The sequence below is a fragment of the Pleurodeles waltl genome, chromosome 1_1, assembly GCF_031143425.1.
Source record: "Pleurodeles waltl isolate 20211129_DDA chromosome 1_1, aPleWal1.hap1.20221129, whole genome shotgun sequence".
Classification (NCBI taxonomy): Eukaryota; Metazoa; Chordata; class Amphibia; order Caudata; family Salamandridae; genus Pleurodeles; species Pleurodeles waltl.
In genome coordinates this window covers 423,562,433-423,582,090 of record NC_090436.1, presented here as the reverse complement: position 1 = coordinate 423,582,090, position 19,658 = coordinate 423,562,433, and the positions used below count along the sequence as shown (strand labels likewise).

Sequence of the window (19,658 nt, the reverse complement as noted above, 5' to 3'; positions counted from 1 at the left end):
TCGACACGTTTGGCTGTGAGCGAACGTTTTCCTTTTGTGTGTCTCCTTTGCCCTGACAGCGGCCATGGGGCTTTGAATCAGCTTGCTTATGTCAACTGTTTTACTTTTCATTTTCATTCTATGTGGCAAGAAAAGTCCAGTTAAGAATTTACTACGCTAATAGCTCTAAATCTAGCAAACGCTTGTTTGTATTTGTGTGATGAAACAAAAATATATTGATAGGGTGGAAACAAATCAGAATACTTTACGTGTTGATGTGCAAACGATATGTTTTCTGTAACCCAATTTTGACAGATTGTTCATACACTATATAGTTTTATCAGTAAAGCTGCAAGTTATTAGAAAGGCTTTTGGACATTTCTTTGAAATTTACTGTGTGTAGATGACAATATGCTACCACATCAGTTCAGTAATATATTTATTAAAAGTGAGTGATTAAACAAACTGAGAAACACTGCTGCCCTGATGGTAATGCTATGTTCTCAAAAAGCACAGCAGCAGGCTACAAACCAATGCACCTAACTCAACAGTTCCCTAGATTTAAAAATGGCAAATATTTTTGATGTTTATGTATTCTGCTTCTTTGTGTGCACTAACACCAACCCCTGCTGCCAAGGTGTAATCCTTAAAAGAAAGGGAAAACTCAATTTAGAACACTATAGTGAACCGCAATCAACAATATTTGAATGTCCAGTTCCTTGATATATTATTCAAATATTCTCTTTATTCTTTTTCATTTTCAAAGGCACATATGTTCATAACAGCAACAGCCAATGCGGCTAGTCCTTTAACATCTTGCTTGTTAATTATTCTGTGAATGAACAGCTAAGAGTTGGTATTCCGCCCGCTTTTATCCACTTCGGTATAAATGAATGCACAGCAATGCAAAGAGAAGATTTGAATAATATTATACCAAGGAACTGGACATTCAAATATTGTTGATTGTGGTGCACTACCTGATGGTAAGTAATGCTGTTAATAAACTAAAAGCAAGTCATGGGTCACGTGTCCCCTATATGTGGGCTAGATTCTTGTGATACATGCAACAAACTTTAGTCTACTTAAACAAGAGATTCTTTTGTACTGCAGAAATGCGGAGCTCACATATTTGAAGGTGCAATCATATATGTGAGAATGAAGTAAAAAGTGACTGTAAACTACTTTGCCTAGTGTCACACAATTTGAGACCGGTTTGCGAGTCAAGTACATTACAGTTAGGTCGAGTAGTTTATTCAAGTTACTCGACCTGTAGGCCTCGTAACATTTTTATGATTCGAGGCCTAGGTTTGTGAGTTATGTTTAATGACGTCAGATACAGTGGTATGCGCGATGCAGATGTGCCTCCTGGGTTTAATAGAAATGCTACCATCAATGAATCGTAGACTAGTGGCACTAGCATTATTAGCAAAGAGGAGAGTAGCAATTTGCTGGGAAAGAAGATCAGCACCCACATATCTCCAATAGTTGAGAGATGTGGCTTATTGCAAAGATAATTTGGAGAAGTATACGGGAGAACTAGTTGCCCTAGAGACATTTGGACACCCTTAGCAGTTTATTTGCTGGAGCACATAGAGCCCATATCGGATGATTAAACAGGCCAATAGGTTTCTGCTACATAGATCGCATATGGAAGAGAGTGTAAACTGTGCAGTTTGTCTTTGATCCTATACAATTAGAGCAGCTAAAGTGTGCTGTTCTCTTTTGTTGTGTATTATGATTACTTGCCATTGTTTATATACATTATATACTAAATGTCAATAAATAAAATACATAATGTAAACCTTCCATAACTGAGGATAATACTCTGGTTCCTAATGCGTAGATGAATACCTATTAAACAGATTGTTTATAACTTTATGGCATAAAAAAAACTCGGTACCCCCAACCTCAATAAAAAAAAAAGTTGCACATCGGTGCTATTGGTTGCACAGAACGGTATGTGTTCACTTCTCAGTGCATCTTGTATGCCAGTTATTTACCAATGTATGGTTACTCAAAATGTTTAAAGTATTTGCTGTAAATCTGTTTTTTGCTTCCTTCGAACTCCCTATCTTGTCAGATGCACCTAAATCGCCTTTGTTTGATTTAACCATTGAAGAGCATTTAAAAAACGTATACTTTGCTTTATTTTACATGTTTTTTCCATAAAGGGCACAGCCCGCAGAAAGAAGAAGGTCGTGCATAGAACAGCTACTGCAGATGACAAGAAACTTCAATTCTCTTTGAAGAAATTGGGTGTCAATAACATCTCTGGAATCGAAGAGGTTTGTTCAGCTAATTCAGATGGAGACTGCATATAATTTCACAATATAATCTGCCCTCTCCCCCACTTAACCACACACCACTGCAATTTATGATTTTTGATTGACATTGGCGATTACCTCTGGCTGTGTGCAGGATCCCAGAGCACATTTTAGTAAATGACCGTTTTTAACAATGAGTTTATAAGGAAAATATAGCACACATCTTCCTTAAAGATTGAAGTGTATGGATGTAATGAAATTCCTATTGCTAAAAGTTCTGATATTACCAGATACCTATTGTTACACACCCCTAACTACCTATGCACTGTTCCCGATTTGCACGTCATATTACATTGACATTCTTGTGAAAGTCACATTTTCGATGTACTCATCATTCTCATCACAGGGGCTTTGAATCTCTCAGACTTTCGGGGAGCGCAGCATAGTCTTTAGCCAGGCCGTGTGCCATTGTTCATGATTTACTGTGCAGGGACCTCAGTTGTGCCTAGCAAATTACAGGCACACATGATGGCTCTGTGTGCATTACATATTCCTCTAGAATGCACTGGACATAATTTTTTGGTTGTGCTAGTCGAACCCAGGGCTACGGACTGGCATTCGGCTGGGCTCTGTGCTCACCACCCTTGCACACAGTTTACTGGCCTGCATATATACCAAGTGTGCACTGGCTGCAAGATCTATGCTCCCTACCCCTTCTAGCACAGTACACTGCACGCTTGTGAGTGCACAGACAGGGCATTAACCCCACCTGGTGTTCTATGCGTCTAGCCTCATAGCTTTACTGTGCATGTTCCTCGGAAGTGCTAAATAATAACCATGTAAGAGATCGGTCATTTGTAGCTTCGTTTCTGCTGTCTAGCAGAATACATATAACTCTTATAACACCTGATGGTGACATACATCTCTCAGAAATGCAACAGGTTCCTGGGTGCCCATTTGGAGTGCATTGACGATCCGGTTTTTGTAGTTTGGCCTATATGTGATGGGTTAAGTAAGTTCCATTTGGCTTATCGATGTGCTAAAAATATGGTGTGGCATGTAGTAGCGGCTCTTAACCAGGGTGTGCTGCAGAGTGTGATAATGGTCTTGGTTGCGGATGCAGGTACTTACTTTGTTTTTGAGGGTTCTGTGTCAAACCAGTTTAGTTTTTTTTCTTTCTTTCAGAAAGAGATGCTGATGACGGGTTTGTGAGGCAAACTTGTCTTTTTTTTTTTTTTTTTTTATGGCTAGAAGCACCTGGTAACACACCATCACCCTACTTTTGTTGACTACCTAACACCAGTCCATAGATGGGTGCATCACTAATTGATTTGCTTTCCCACTCCGATGGAACAGATATCTATGTGGGCTTTCTTGTCCTCTACATGTATCCCCCAATTCAACAATGATGCACAGTGCACTGCGTTAGCCACAACTTCTTCATGTGATCCATTGTTGACTGTTCCCATCTGAACACACCATAATGGTCTTCTCTCTGGTCAAGTCCCACCTGGAAAACTGTAATTCAGTCCAAGGTGAGATTGAGAGAAAAGCAGACTCTTAACCCCTTCGCTGCCAGGCCTTTTCCCCCTCCTGTGCTAGGCCTTTTTTTGCCTATTTGGGGCAGTTCGCGCTTAGGCCCTCATAACTTTTTGTCCACATAAGCTAACCAAGCCAAATTTGCGTCCTTTTTTTCCAACATCCTAGTGATTCTAGAGGTACCCAGACTTTGTGGGTTCCCTTGAAGGAGGCCAAGAAATTGGCCAAAATACAGTGAAAATTTCGTTTTTTTCAAAAAAATTGGAAAAAGTGGCTGCAGAAGGCTTGTGGATTTCCCCCTGAAAATGGCATCAACAAAGGGTTTGCAGTGCTAAACTCAGCAGCTTCCTAGCTTTCAGGAACAGGCAGACTTGAATCAGAAAACCCAATTTTTCAACACAATTTTGGCATTTTACTGTGGCATTTTTGCAATTTTTTTGTGCTTTCAGCCTCCTTCCAGTCAGTGACAGGAATGGGCATGAAACCAATGCTGGATCCCAGAAACCTAACCATTTCTGAAAAGTAGACAAAATTCTGAATTCAGCAAGGGGTCATTTGTGTAGATCCTACAAGGGTTTCCTACAGAAAATAACAGCTGAAAAAGAAAAATATTGAAATTGAGGTGAAAAAAACATCAATTTTTCTCTACGTTTTACTCTAACTTTTCCCTGCAATGTCAGATTATGGAAAGCAATATACTGTTACGTCTGCTGGACTCCTCTGGTTGCGGGGATATATAGGGCTTGTAGGTTCATCAAGAACCCGAGGAACCCAGAGCCAATAAATGAGCTGCACCCTGCAGTGCGTTTTCATTCTATACCGGGTATACAGCAATTCATTTGCTGAAATATAAAGAGTAAAAAATTGCTGTCAAGAAAACCTTTGCATTTCCAAAAAGGGCACAAGATAAGGTGCTGAGGAGCAGTGGTTATTTGCACATCTCTGAATTCCGGGGTGACCATACAAGCATGTGAATTATAGGGAATTTCTCAAATAGATGTCTTTTTTACACACACTCCTATATTTGGAAGGAAAAAATGTAGAGAAAGACAAGGGGCAATAGCACTTGTTTTGCTAATCTATGTTCCCCCAAGTCTCCCGATAAAAATGATACCTCACTTGTGTGTGTAGGCCTAGCGCAGGCGACAGGAAACGCCCCAAAGCGCAACGTGGACACATCCAAAATTTTGGGAGAAAACAGAGGTGTTTTTTTGCGAAGTGCCTACCTGTAGATTTTGGCCTCTAGCTCAGCCGGCACCTAGGGAAACCTACCAAACCTGTGCATTTCTGAAAACTAGAGGCCTAGGGGAATCCAAGGAGGGGTGACTTGCGGGGCTCGGACCAGGTTCTGTTACCCAGAATCCTTTGCAAACCTCAAAATTTGGCTAAAAAAACACATGTTCCTCACATTTCTGTGGCAGAAAGTTCTGGAATCTGAGAGGAGCCACAAATTTCCTTCCACCCAGCGTTCCCCTAAGTCTCTCAATAAAAATGGTACCTCACTTCTGTGGGTAGGCCTAGCGCCCACGAAAGGAAATGGCCCAAAACACAACGTGGACAGAACATATTTTTTCACAGAAAACCGAGGTGTTTTTTGCAAAGTGCCTACCTGTGGAGTTTGGCCTCTAGCTCAGCCGGCCCCGGGAGGGGGGGGGCAGAAATGCCCTAAAATAAATTTTGCCTAAGGGGTCGCTCCCCCTGCGTGACATTGGCGCAGAAATGGCCTAAATACAATTTGCCCCCCAGGGGAGCGACCCTTGCCTGATGGGTCACTCCCCATCTCGAAAAAAAAAAAAAAAAACACAACAAAAAAATTTGCCCTGGTGCCCTGAGGGTTCTGCCCCCCCTAATAATAGGCCGATCTGCCCCCGGGGGGGGGCAGAAATGGCCTAAAATAAATTTGTCCCCCCCGGGAGCGACCCTTACCTACGGGGTCGCTCCCCCTGCGTGACATTGGCGCCAAAAAACAAATCCCCGGTGCCTAGTGGTTTCTGCCGTAAAATCAGGCAGAAAATGGCCTAAATACAATTTGCCCCCCAAGGGGAGCGACCCTTGCCTGATGGGTTGCTCCCCATCTCTAAAAAAACAAAACAAAAAAAAAATTGCCCTGGCGCCTAGAGGTTTCTGCCTCCCCCCCTGCCCCCCCCCCCCCCCCCCCCCCCCCCCCCCCCCCCCGGGGCAGATCAGCCTAATATTAGGCCGATCTGCCCCCGGGGGGGCAGAAATGGCCTAAAATAAATTCCCCCCACCCCACCCGGGAGCGACCCTTGCCTACAGGGTCGCTCCCCCTGCGTGATATTGGCGCCACAAAACAAATCCCCGGTGCCTAGTGGTTTCTGCCCCCTTGGGGGCAGATTGACCTAAAATCGGCCAATCTGCCCCCAGGGGGGCAGAAATGGTCTAAATACAATTTGCCCCCCAGGGGAGCGACCCTTGCCTGATGGGTCGCTCCCCATCTCTAAAAAAAGAAACAACAAAAAAAAAAAACACAAAAAAAAATTGCCCTGGCGCCTAGAGGTTTCTGCCCCCAGGGGGGGGGCAGAAATGGCCTAAAATAAATTGCCCTCCCCCCCCCCCCCAGGGAGCGACCCTTGCCTAAGGGGTCGCTCCCTTTGCGTGAAATTCACGCAAAGGAAAAATTCCCTGGTGTCTAGTGGTTTCTACCCCCCTTTGGGGGCAGATTGGCCTCATCAAAATAGGCCAATCTGCCCCCAAGGGGGGCAGAAATGGCCAAAATATAATTTTCCCCCAAGGGGAGCGACCCTTGCCTAAGGGGTCGCTCCCCACCAAAAAAAAAAAGAAATGAAACATAAAAAAATAAAAAAAATGGTCCCTGGTGCCTAGAGGTTTCTGCCCCCCCTGGGGGCAGAAAATGCCTTCTCAAAAAAATGCCCCCCCTGGGAGCGACCCTTGCCCAAGGGGTCGCTCCCTTTTGTCAGTTTCAATTAAAAAAAAAAAAATCCCTGGTGTCTAGTGGGGTTTCAAAAGCCGGATTGCAAGCAATCCGGCTTTTGAAACCCTCGGAGGGACTTCAAAGGGAAGGAAATACTTTTCCTTCCCTTTGAAGCCCCTCCGGGCCTCCCAAGTGATTGAAAAAGAAATGCTTTTGCATTTCTTTTTCAATCGCGCTGGAAGCAGAGCTTCCAGCGCGCGACTAGGGAGGCCCCTGTGTCAAATCAGCTCGCGCGCTGACGTCACAGGGGGGGTGGGGGGGGTCGGGGGTGGAAGGGGAAGGTCTTCCCCTTCCATCCCGACTTTGGGGGGGGAGAAGGGGGGTGCACGGGGGGCGCGCTAGCGCGCCCCCAAGTTCCCCTGTGCCATGGACGAGATGATCTCGTCCAAGGCACAGGGGAACTGTAGCCTTGGACGAGATCATTTCGTCCAAGGCACAGAACCGGTTAAAAAATAAATTGTAAGCGCCTGTAAACAAAAACATTACACGTTTTTGTGAATGCACATGTTAAAGTAAGCAACAAACACTTTAAAGCCAAAGCTGCTTTATTGGATGCTTTGAGGTGTAGATTTGACGTCCACATTCATTTTGTATACACGCATAGTACTTTTTCTCTGCAGTGCATTCTTTAAGCCTGAAACTGTGAAACTAAACTGCAAATATTTAGAAATTCAAGTGGCACTTATGCACTTTCTACTTAATTTTTTGGTGTGGCGAAATAGATAAGCTGGAATGTTTTGGATATGTTCTGATTTGCTAAATGTTATTAATCAGAAGTGCAAGGCAAAGGTTCAGCCTGGGCAATGCGGAAAATTTCAGGTCCAGTAGCTGGTTTTTTTTTTTTGGTTTTTTTTTTTTCTCTCCACACCACGGCCCACCTGTGTAAAATATAAATAAATAAAATCAGCTTTGCACGACAGAGTATCTTAGCAGCATTACTGGGAGTTCATGTAAAGTCGGATGGAGTCCAGTTAAGGATTTGAATGGTCTCCTCGTCTTGTTGGTTACTTTCTTTGGGGACTGGTATAACAGTTAGTGAATATTCACTGTAAAGTCCCCTGGAGGTACCAGCCATTATGGGCTCTTACCTTACATGAAGTGAGCGTGGTCAAAAATGCCTCATGGTGGAGCATCCAAATGTCTCTCTTTAATTTAATTGTGACCTCGAATTTGGGGTTTGACACGCACCTGCAATACCTTTAATTGCTAGTGATTGTTCAGTCAATTATGGAATACTAGATGTGTTCTGATGGCTGAAGCCAACAAACAACCACAGAGGCAGGGATCAAGGGGAATGGCTACTCTGTAGCTCTGGGCCCATTTGGGGCTGATGCATGCACAATTGGTCCATGAGGAAGTTCAGGATGGGTCATGCCCACTCAGATGTGAGCAATCAAGTGTTGTACCATCCCCATGATTCGTACAATGATCTTAGGCTTCATTGGAGGCTATAGATGGCCGAGGCGCAAAGATTCTAATGGTTCCTGGGTAGCACAGTTCAATCATGTGATCCCCACACCCCCAATTCAGTCAGGTTTTGTGCATATGTTCCTGCAAGTAAGTGGTTTGCTGTTTTGACATTGTGCAGTTAAACTAACATTATCTGGAATAGCGCAGCAATGAGTATTAAACAGGGGTCCAAGACTTCTTCCAAGGCTTAAAGGAGAGCCACTGGCAAAAGTTCTGCCCATGTCTAATATCCTTTCTACACTGATATCAATGATTTTGTGATATCCCTGATAAAATAAGTGTGTTAGTGGTTCAACAGGGGCATAATGCATTCCACTTTGAAGGCTAAAGTTAGGAAGCTTGACTCAATCAATCAATCATTTCATTTATATAGCGCACTATGTACCCGTCAGGGTTTCGAGGCGCTGGGGGGGGGGGGGGGGGGGGGGGGGGGGGGGGGGGGGGGGGGGGGGGGTGGGGGGGGGTGAGCGAGCTGTTAGCGGTCGAAAAGCCAGGTCTTGAGGAGTCTCCTGAAGGTGAGAGTTCCAGGTTTTGGCGGCGAGGAAGGAGAAGGATCTGCCGCCGGAGGTCTTGCGCTGGATCCTGGGGACGATGGCGAGGGCGAGATTGGCAGAGCGGAGTTGACGAGTGGGGGCGTAAAAGTTGAGTCTGGAGTTGAGGTAGGTAGGTCCGGTGTTGTGTAGAGCCTTGTGAGCGTGGGTGAGGAGTTTAAAGGTGATCCTCTTGTCCACGGGGAGCCAGTGGAGGTCCTTTAGGTGAGGGGAGATGTGACATCGGCGGGGTATGTCGAGGATCAGGCGGGCGGATGCATTTTGGATACGCTGGAGTCGTTTGATGTCTTTTGTTGGGATGCCTGTGTAGAGTGCGTTGCCGTAGTCCAGTCTGCTACTGACGAGGGCTTGGGTCACCGTCTTTCTGGTTCCTGTTGGGATCCACTTTGAAAAATTCTGCAGAGCATTCGAAGGGTGTTGAAGCAGGAAGAGGAGACGGCGCTGACCTGTTTGGACATGGTGAGGGCGGAGTCCAGGATGAAGCTGAGGTTTCTTGCGTGGCTGGCTGGGGTGGGTGGGGGTCCGAAGTCAGTGGGCCACCAGGAGTCGTTCCAGGCCGAAGGGGTGCGCCCGAGGATGAGGACTTCCGTCTTGTCGGAGTTGAGCTACAGGCGGCTGTCATTCATCCACTCGGCAATGGCTTTTAGTCCCTCGTGGAGGTTGGTTTTGGCGGTGAGTGGGTCTTTGGTCAGGGAGAGGACGAGCTGGGTGTCGTCGGCGTAGGAGATGATGCTGAGGTGATGCTGAGGTGATGTTGGCGGGCCAGTTTAGCGAGGGGGGGCCATGTAGACGTTGAACAACGTAGGGCTGAGGGAGGAGCCTTGGGGGACGCCGCAGATGAGGTTGGTGGCTTTGGAGCGGAAAGGGGAGAGTCGGACTCTCTGGGTTCTGTCGGAGAGGAAGGATGAGATCCAGTTGAGGGCTTTATCTTGGATGCCGGCTTCATGGAGGCGGGTCAGTAGGGTGCGGTGGCAGACTGTGTCAAAAGCGGCTGATAGGTCGAGGAGGATGAGGGCCGAGGTTTTGCTGTTGTCCATTTGAGTTCTGATGTCATCTGTGGCGGCGAGGAGTGCAGTCTCGGTGCTGTGGTTTCGTCTGAATCCGGATTGAGAGGGGTCTAGGATGGAGTTGTCTTCGAGGAAGTGGGCGAGCTGTGTGTTGACTATCTTCTCGATGACTTTTGCTGGAAAAGGGAGGAGAGAGATCGGTCGGAAGTTTTTGAGATCGTTGGGGTCAGCCTTGGGTTTCTTGAGGAGGGGTTGGATTTCTGTGTGTTTCCAGCTGTCTGGGAAGGTGGCGGAGTCGAAGGAGAGGTTGATGATCTTGCGGAGTTTGGGGGCGATGGTGGCGTTGGCTTTGTTGAACACGTGATGTGGGCATGGGTCCGTGGGGGAGCCTGAGTGGATGGTGTTCATGGTTGTTATTGTTTCGGTGTCGTCCACGTGGGTCCAGGCGGTGAGGCGGCAGGCGTCTGTGGAGATGTCAGGGGTGGGGTCTGGCGGCGGAGTGGCGTTGAAGCTGTCGTGGATGGTTGTGATTTTCTGGTGGAAGAAGGTGGAGAGGTCGTCGCAGAGTTTCTGGGAGGGCGGGATGTCGTTGGAGTTGGGGTTTGAGAGTTCCTTCACGATGACTGGGCAAGCTCTCGGTGCTCAAATCATTGGTCAGAACGTTCATAACTGGCCATGTGTGTTTGAGACCGATTTGATGATGGACTTAAAACAGAATAAGCATTTGCAATATAATAGGTCTAGTATTTGTGAGAGTTCGAGCTATTGGCATTGTAAATGACAATGTCTTTTACCATGGGTTTTGGTTTGGGTGGAGTGGAATTGTTAGTTCTGGAATTGTGCTGGGTGGAATTGTGTGGCGTGGATGGATGTGTGCAGTCGAATTATGTGGCATGTTGTGCTGTACAAATATGTGAATAGTAATTGTGGTATTGAGTGTACAGGAATTATGTGGCATGGCAATGTCTCATGGAGTGTAATTATGTGGAATGGTGTGTTGTGGAGTGGTGTATAGTGGAATGCTGTTTTATTGTGTAATTGTGTTGAGTTGAATTATGTGGTTTGCCTGTGTGAGTGGAGAATGAGATGAGTGCAAGGTGAGCGGTGTGCTGCGAAAGAACATGGAGATTGGGGGGGGGGGGGGTGTGTGTGTGTACGCGCACAGGTGAAGAGGAGAACCTATGTGAATACTGGAGGAAAGGTGTGAACGCATTGTGAGAGGAGTGCATGATGAGCAGTATAAGAGGTGAGCATGTGTGCTTGCAGAGAGAGAGATGAGCCCACACGCCTGCAGGGGGAGAGGTGAGCCCACGTGAGTCCAGGATGAGAAGTGTGCTTGTTGGTACGGTGTGAGCAGAGTACTCTTGAGCACGAGGGAAACGAATGTCAATAATGAGATATGGTCCAGTATGAGGCCAAGGTTATGTTATATGCATTTTGTATAGCATGCAACTCCTGCAGTCGCTGGCCTTAAGTTACTCACCTTTGTGAGTACAGAATGAGAGGTGAGCTCATGAGAAGTGAGCCCGTATCAATTCAGACGAAGCAGTATGCCTCTGAGTCCAGAGGTTTGCCTGTGGTTGCAGGGTGCAGCACAAAGCCAGGCCTACTGACATTGCCAATTCTTGTTCGTATTTTTTTATTTATTTTTTTAAAGCCCCAGTGTGCTTTAAATCCAGTAAGATAAGTGCTACACCCACCAATGCTATTATGCTGTAATTAAGTATGGCTCCAGGACACAGTATTTCATTGGAGTCCAAGAACAATCTGCCCTTCGCTACAGTTCTAACTTGTACTATCATAAGTAGCAACTTGGTTACCGAGCGTTTAGTAAATGTTTCTTGGAGAAGGGACAAAAACCTTTTTCCTCGTATGCGTGTCAGTAACATTCACTAGTCATTTCTAATGCAGCATTCATTATATTGTAGTTTTTTATTTTTTTCAGTTCCAGGCACGCATTCCGATTTCCTTTGAACTGAACTTTTACTTTTGTTAATATACACTGATATAAGCTTTAGGCCTTTCGATAAGTTAACGTGAATGTATTCATCTTCTTTTTCCATTCAGCTAATTACTAGCTGCCGATTGGAGGTAAAACTTTTCACTTCCACACTTGCTTATTATTACCAGAGTCTTGGACGTAAAACCTTCCTTGCTAGTTCATGGTAAGGTTTCCAGTTTTCGCTCTACTGGTCTCAACTGCAACAAAGACTAGCACTTTAGATGAAAGCATTGTATCTGGCTAATGCTGCTATTCACAACTTGCCCAACATGGAGTTTAGAGAGGATGGGGTCTCCTACCAGATTCAATATGGTGATTAGGGTAAAAAAGCTCACTTCAATTAGGAAGGCAGGAAAGGGAGAGGAGATGTAGAGACCTTGATATGCAAACATAAGCGTCCTGAAAGCATGTGTATTGCACTAAATTTTAAAATGAAAACTAGGTAGTTATGAAACCACAGGTGGTCTCCTATGAATAAAACATGAAATTGCTCTGCAACTAAAATCACAGAGCAGGCCATAAAATATATGGATGACGAGTAAAGGTAATCCAGAGGTTGAGCCTTGCAACACCTTGTATAGTACTCAGATAAATTCATTAAATTAATGGTGAATTACATGCTGTGTTGAAATGACTGCTCCAACAATAGCGATCCAGGTAAAAGGATATTTATTGTTATGCAAAACAATTACATGAAAGTAAAGTATAAAAGGGGCACAGAGAGAGAAGAAGAGCAAGCTTCAATCCGTAAGTGTCATGTGGAATGCCTAGACATCATCAGGCATCCGTCAGAGGATTCCACATGACACACATGAATTCCAAGCCACATCACAACATCCCCCCTCTTTCATTAATTTAAGAATTTTCCATTAACACTTGAGAACAATAGAACCATCACCTTAAACTGAACAACTAAAACCCATACACTATGTTACAATACACAAAATAACCTCTTACTAAATAAATGTTCACAGTCAACATTGTTTTCACGACAAATCATAATCACAGAACTTAGTGGGTCTGCGGGATTCCCGCTTACTCCTATTCCCAATAATACTGTGCAAATCCTTCTTCACACATTCGGAAGGATTGTAAACCCCAACATCCTTGCTACAAGTTTGACTACCATCCGACTCACCCCTTGTTCGAACACTGGGATCTAAAGCTAAACGTGTGACACCCCACCAACAACCATCAGACAATCTGGCTGCATTTTTACATATCTCCATAACCTGTTGAGATTCCTTGAACTTCGAAAAACCTTTTCTAACTATTAAGGGATCTCTAACTCTCACCCAATCACCAACCTGTAAACAATTATTTTTCTTCGGTGTCACTTCCAACCTTCTTCTTCCCAAATCATCAGAATTCTCCTTTGCTACCTGCCAAGCCTCCCTAAGATTACACCCCTCATGAAATAATTCAACCATCCAAAAAGGACATAAATCTGTGGTCGCAATCCTTCCTCTCATTAATTCGAAAGGAGTCTTGCTAGTGGCAACATGAGGCGTCGTGCGATGAGACCAAATGAGATCTTTAATGGCTAGTCTCACGGACATACTACTTTTAATAGCTGCCTGGATGCACTCAACAAGCACACGATTGAAGCGTTCAACAACACCATTGCTCTGGGGATGATAGAGAGGAGTTCTTATGTGTTTGATACCACACCTGTTCAAGAACTGGCACATCTCTGTAGATACAAACTGTACCCCATTGTCAGTCATTATTTGTTCAGGTAATCCTTCCCGGCTGAATACCTCTTTCAAACATTTAATGACACTTTGAGTGGTGGGAAGTCTTATAGGAAAAACCTCAACCCATCTAGAGAGATGATCTACTATTACCATAAAATACCTCATGTCTGGTGGTAGCACATGATACGGACCAAGAAAATCCAAACCAATCTTCTGCCACGCTCTAGCTGGTGACGGAACAAAAGAATCACATGCTCCCGGAGTAACCAGAACTTTATCACTCATACAACACCTCGAACAGCTCTTCACAAATTCTTCAATTTCCTTATCCATCCTAGGCCACCAGAAATCTGATCTCAGCTTCCTTTTGGTAATAGTACAACCCAGATGCCCCACATGTGCTTTAATAATCAAATCTTTCCTGAGACATACAGGTGGAATCAGTCTGTCACATCTAATGAGTTTGTCACCCTCAACAGATAACTCCTCAGAAACTTTCCAAAAAGGTTGTAAATCAGGTGAGAGAGTTTTCTCTCTTGGCCACCCAGTCTTAACATAATGAATCACCTCACACAACAAAATGTCATTATGTAATGACTTAATCCAAACATCTTCATCCAATGTCTCAGCAATGCATGCTATCAAACACTCTTCTACCTCAGTTTCCCACTCCTGTTCTTCCTCATCTAAAACAGGTAAACTGGATAAACAATCCGCCCTACCATTTTTTCCCCCAGGAATATACTCCACTGAAAAATTAAACTCTAATAATTTGGCAGATAAACGGGCTATGCGAGCAGTAGAGCGTTTAACTTTTCTTCCTGATAAAATTTCCACCAGGGGACGATGATCAGTTTTCAAGATAAAATGTCTACCCCAGAGGTACTGTTTGAATTTTTCTACACTCCATACACAAGCCAGGAGTTCTTTTTCAATTACAGAGTACTTCCGCTCAACCTCCCTCAATGTTCTTGAAGCAAACCCAATGGTGCTTTCTTTGTCTTCATTAGAAACTTGTCAATACTGCACCCAATCCATAATCGCATGCATCCACTGTTACTATGGTCTTCTTACCATCCGCAAAAGGTTGTAAAACCGGAGAACTGATAATCTGTTGCTTGATCTGCTCAAAAGCGTCATTGCACTCTTTGGACCAACAGAACATTTGTTTCCTTTTAAGCGTGGCTCTAAGGCACTCGAAGTCTTAGCAAAATCTTTTATAAACTTCGCATAAAATTCGCATAAGCCCAGGAAAGAAAGCAACTGTTCTTTAGTTTTAGGTGCAGGAGCATCAAGAATGCTTTTAACTAATTTAGGTCTGGGTTTGACACCCTGTTCAGATAAAACATGTCCTAAGTACTCGACCTCCCGAGTTTTAAAGAGGCATTTATCTTTTCTCAAAATAACCCCCCTTTCCTCTAGAGTTTTCAAAACCTCCTCTAAAACTCTATCGTGTTCCACATCTGTGTCAGCAAAAATTAAGATATCATCCTGAAATATGGCAACGTTAGGATTGTTGGGGAACATGTCTGTCATTATTCTTTGAAAAGCAGCAGCTGCAGATGCTAGGCCAAAGGGTAATCTGCAAAATTGAAAAGTCCCATCAGGTGTCACAAAAGCTGTGAGATAACGAGAATTAACGTCAAGCTCCACCTGATGGTACGCAGATTTAAGATCCAACTTCGTAAACCAACTGGCCGAACCCACTTTAGCAATCAGATCATCAATTCTAGGCAATGGAAAACTATCGACCCAAATTGCCTCATTCACACTTTGTAGGAAGTTGGCTCTGTATGTGCTATTTCAAAGTAAGGAATAGCATGCACAGAGTCCAAGGGTTCCCCTTAGAGGTAAAATAGTGGTAAAAATAGATAATACTAATGCTCTATTTTGTGGTAGTGTGGTCGAGCAGTAGGCTTATCCAAGGAGTAGTGTTAAGCATTTGTTGTACATACACATAGACAATAAATGAGGTACACACACTCAGAGACAAATCCAGCCAATAGGTTTTTGTATAGAAAAATATCTTTTCTTAGTTTATTTTAAGAACCACAGGTTCAAATTCTACATGTAATAGCTCATTCGAAAGGTATTGCAGGTAAGTACGTTAGGAACTTCAAATCATCAAAATTGCATGTATACTTTTCAAGTTATTGACAAATAGCTGCTTTAAAAGTGGACACTTAGTGCAATTTTCACAGTTCCTGGGGGAGGTAAGTTTTTGTTAGTTTTACCAGGTAAGTAGGACACTTACAGGGTTCAGTTCTTGGTCCAAGGTAGCCCACCGTTGGGGGTTCAGAGCAACCCCAAAGTCACCACACCAGCAGCTCAGGGCCGGTCAGGTGCAGAGTTCAAAGTGGTGCCCAAAACACATAGGCTAGAATGGAGAGAAGGGGGTGCCCCGGTTCCGGTCTGCTTGCAGGTAAGTACCCGCGTCTTCGGAGGGCAGACCAGGGGGGTTTTGTAGGGCACCGGGGGGGACACAAGTCCACACAGAAATTTCACCCTCAGCAGCGCGGGGGCGGCCGGGTGCAGTGTAGAAACAAGCGTCGGGTTTGTAATGGAAGTCAATGGGAGATCTCGGGATCTCTTCAGCGCTGCAGGCAGGCAAGGGGGGAATTCCTCGGGGAAACCTCCACTTGGGCAAGGGAGAGGGACTCCTGGGGGTCACGTCTCCAGTGAAAGTCCGGTCCTTCAGGTCCTGGGGGCTGCGGGTGCAGGGTCTCTCCCAGGCGTCGGGACTTTAGGTTCAAAGAGTCGCGGTCAGGGGAAGCCTCGGGATTCCCTCTGCAGGCGGCGCTGTGGGGGCTCAGGGGGGACAGGTTTTGGTACTCACAGTATCAGAGTAGTCCTGGGGTCCCTCCTGAGGCGTCGGATCTCCACCAGTCGAGTCGGGGTCGCCGGGTGCAGTGTTGCAAGTCTCACGCTTCTTGCGGGGAGCTTGCAGGGTTCTTTAAAGCTGCTGGAAACAAAGTTGCAGCTTTTCTTGGAGCAGGTCCGCTGTCCTCGGGAGTTTCTTGTCTTTTCGAAGCAGGGGCAGTCCTCAGAGGGTGTCGAGGTCGCTGGTCCCTTCGGAAGGCGTCGCTGGAGCAGGATCTTTGGAAGGCAGGAGACAGGCCGGTGAGTTTCTGGAGCCAAGGCAGTTGTCGTCCTCTGGTCTTCCGCTGCAGGGGTTTTCAGCTGGGCAGTCCTTCTTCTTGTTGCAGGAATCTAATTTTCTAGGGTCCAGGGTAGCCCTTAAATACTAAATTTAAGGGCGTGTTTAGGTCTGGGGGGTTAGTAGCCAATGGCTACTAGCCCTGAGGGTGGGTACACCCTCTTTGTGCCTCCTCCCAAGGGGAGGGGGTCACAATCCTAACCCTATTGGGGGCATCCTCCATCTGCAAGATGGAGGATTTCTAAAAGTTAGAGTCACCTCAGCTCAGGACACCTTAGGGGCTGTCCTGACTGGCCAGTGACTCCTCCTTGTTATTCTCATTATTTTCTCCGGCCTTGCCGCCAAAAGTGGGGCCTGGCCGGAGGGGGCGGGCAACTCCACTAGCTGGAGTGTCCTGCTGGGTTGGCACAAAGGAGGTGAGCCTTTGAGGCTCACCGCCAGGTGTGACAATTCCTGCCTGGGAGAGGTGTTAGCATCTCCACCCAGTGCAGGCTTTGTTACTGGCCTCAGAGTGACAAAGGCACTCTCCCCATGGGGCCAGCAACATGTCTCGGTTTGTGGCAGGCTGCTAAAACTAGTCAGCCTACACAGATAGTCGGTTAAGTTTCAGGGGGCACCTCTAAGGTGCCCTCTGTGGTGTATTTTACAATAAAATGTACACTGGCATCAGTGTGCATTTATTGTGCTGAGAAGTTTGATACCAAACTTCCCAGTTTTCAGTGTAGCCATTATGGTGCTGTGGAGTTCGTGTTTGACAGACTCCCAGACCATATACTCTTATGGCTACCCTGCACTTACAATGTCTAAGGTTTTGTTTAGACACTGTAGGGGTACCATGCTCATGCACTGGTACCCTCACCTATGGTATAGTGCACCCTGCCTTAGGGCTGTAAGGCCTGCTAGAGGGGTGTCTTACCTATACTGCATAGGCAGTGAGAGGCTGGCATGGCACCCTGAGGGGAGTGCCATGTCGACTTACTCGTTTTGTCCTCACTAGCACACACAAGCTGGTAAGCAGTGTGTCTGTGCTGAGTGAGAGGTCTCCAGGGTGGCATAAGACATGCTGCAGCCCTTAGAGACCTTCCTTGGCATCAGGGCCCTTGGTACTAGAAGTACCAGTTACAAGGGACTTATCTGGATGCCAGGGTCTGCCAATTGTGGATACAATGGTACATTTTAGGTGAAAGAACACTGGTGCTGGGGCCTGGTTAGCAGGGTCCCAGCACACTTCTCAGTCAAGTCAGCATCAGTATCAGGCAAAAAGTGGGGGGTAACTGCAACAGGGAGCCATTTCTTTACACAAGCCCCCCCCAGCCCACAGGCCAGGAGACTCAGCCAACGCTGGAAGAGTCTTCCTAGTCTGTCAGGCGAGGAAGAGTAGAGGAAATGGCTGGTTTGTTGCAGGGCCTACTCTGCCTTACATCCTCCTGTTCAGGTCATTCCCTCTGAGGAACTGACCCACTTCCACAGTGATAGGACCTAGTCTGAACTGCCTCTTGTCTGTGCTTTTTATGTCTTCACCCATTCTCTCTATTTTGAGGTCAGAGGTATCCACCTCTGCTAATCTTATCTTAGCCAGGGTCACCCCTAGCTTACCCAAAGAGGTTACCCAGAGCTGGAGTAACCCCACCATGACCAACAGGGTCAGGGGGCCTAACTTGTTATTTGGCATGGGGTCAGACCACCAGGCCAAGGATAGTGCAGCCATAAAGGCTAACACCCAGCAGAGGCCACTGACAGCTGTCAGTGCCCAGAACCACACCTTTAGCTCTTCACCTACAAGGGAAGGGGCTAAGTTACAGGCTTCTTTGGGTTCAGGGTGCCTGTCTGCTGTATTAGAGTGGGGGGTCACCACATCTTGTAGTAAACACCCTTCTTCCACTCTTTCTTCTGTTAGCTGAGGAGCCACCCACTCAGGCTTAACAGTTGCCTGACTAGCCAGGACTTCTTGTGGGTCAGGTTGGACTTTATCAGAGCCATTTTTGGAGTTCTCCCCTACTGGAGCAGAATCTCCTTGGCTTGCTGGAACCTTGGCTAAAGGTTGTCCACCTTTCCTACTCTGTTTCCTTTTCTTTTTCTTCTGGGGCCTACTTGCATTTACTGCAGAGGCAGGACTTCCAGAATCCTTGGGAGGGGACTGGCACTGGACCAGTCCCTCTCTTGGGCTCTGACTAACCTCTGGGTAGTCATTTCCAAGGAGACAATCAAGGGGGAGGTCTGTACTGACTACTACCCTTCTCCAGCTAAGAGTGCCACCCACTTCTATGGGTACTAAAGCCACAGGCCTCTTAGTGACCCTGTCTAGGCTAACTCTTACCCTGGCAGTCTCACCTGGGATGTACTGGTTTGAGAGCACCAGCCTGTCATGCACAATAGTGTGACTGGCACAAGTGTCTCTCAGGGCAGTGGTTGGGATTCCATTCACCAGTAGGTGGTGGAAGTGTCTACTTCCCTCTGGAATCTCCAACTCACCTGTTGGGCCCTGTTTCCAGTGGAAGGCTATGAAGACCTCCTCATCTGAGGAGTCATCTCCCATGGCTACACTGGTTACCCCTGGAATCTTGTTCTGGGGTTTGTTTTTGGGACAAGAAGTGTCCTTGGTGTGGTGCCCAGACTGTTTACAGTTGTGGCACCATGCCTTAGTGGCATCCCAGTTCTTACCCTGGTACCCACCTTTGTTTTGGGTTGTGTCTTGGGGCCCACCCACCTGTTCTGGTTTTTGGGGGCCTACAGAGGACTCTTTTTCTTTGTTTCTAGTGTCACCCACTTTCTCCTGGGGAGTTTTTGTAACCCCTTTCTTTTGGTCACCCCCAGTGGAAGTTTTGGTTACCCTAGTCTTGACCCAGTGGTCTGCCTTCTTTCCCAATTCTTGGGGAGAAATTGGACCTAGGTCTACCAGATACTGATGCAACTTTTCATTGAAGCAGTTACTTAAAATGTGTTCTTTCATAAACAAATTATAAAGCCCAACATAGTCACACACTTCATTTCCAGTTAACCAACCATCTAGTGTTTTTACTGAGTAGTCTACAAAGTCAA

General features: G+C 46.0%; 1 protein-coding gene across 1 annotated transcript in view; it reads left to right on the top strand.

The window, feature by feature from the left end:
- Nucleotides 1-19,658, top strand: part of BTF3 (basic transcription factor 3) — a 76,629-nt gene that overhangs the window by 19,050 nt on the left and 37,921 nt on the right. Inside the window, exon 3 of the mRNA XM_069224034.1 lies at nt 2,151-2,264. Within this exon, the coding sequence (XP_069080135.1) occupies nt 2,151-2,264 (114 nt within the window). The remainder of the gene's footprint in view (nt 1-2,150; nt 2,265-19,658) is intronic.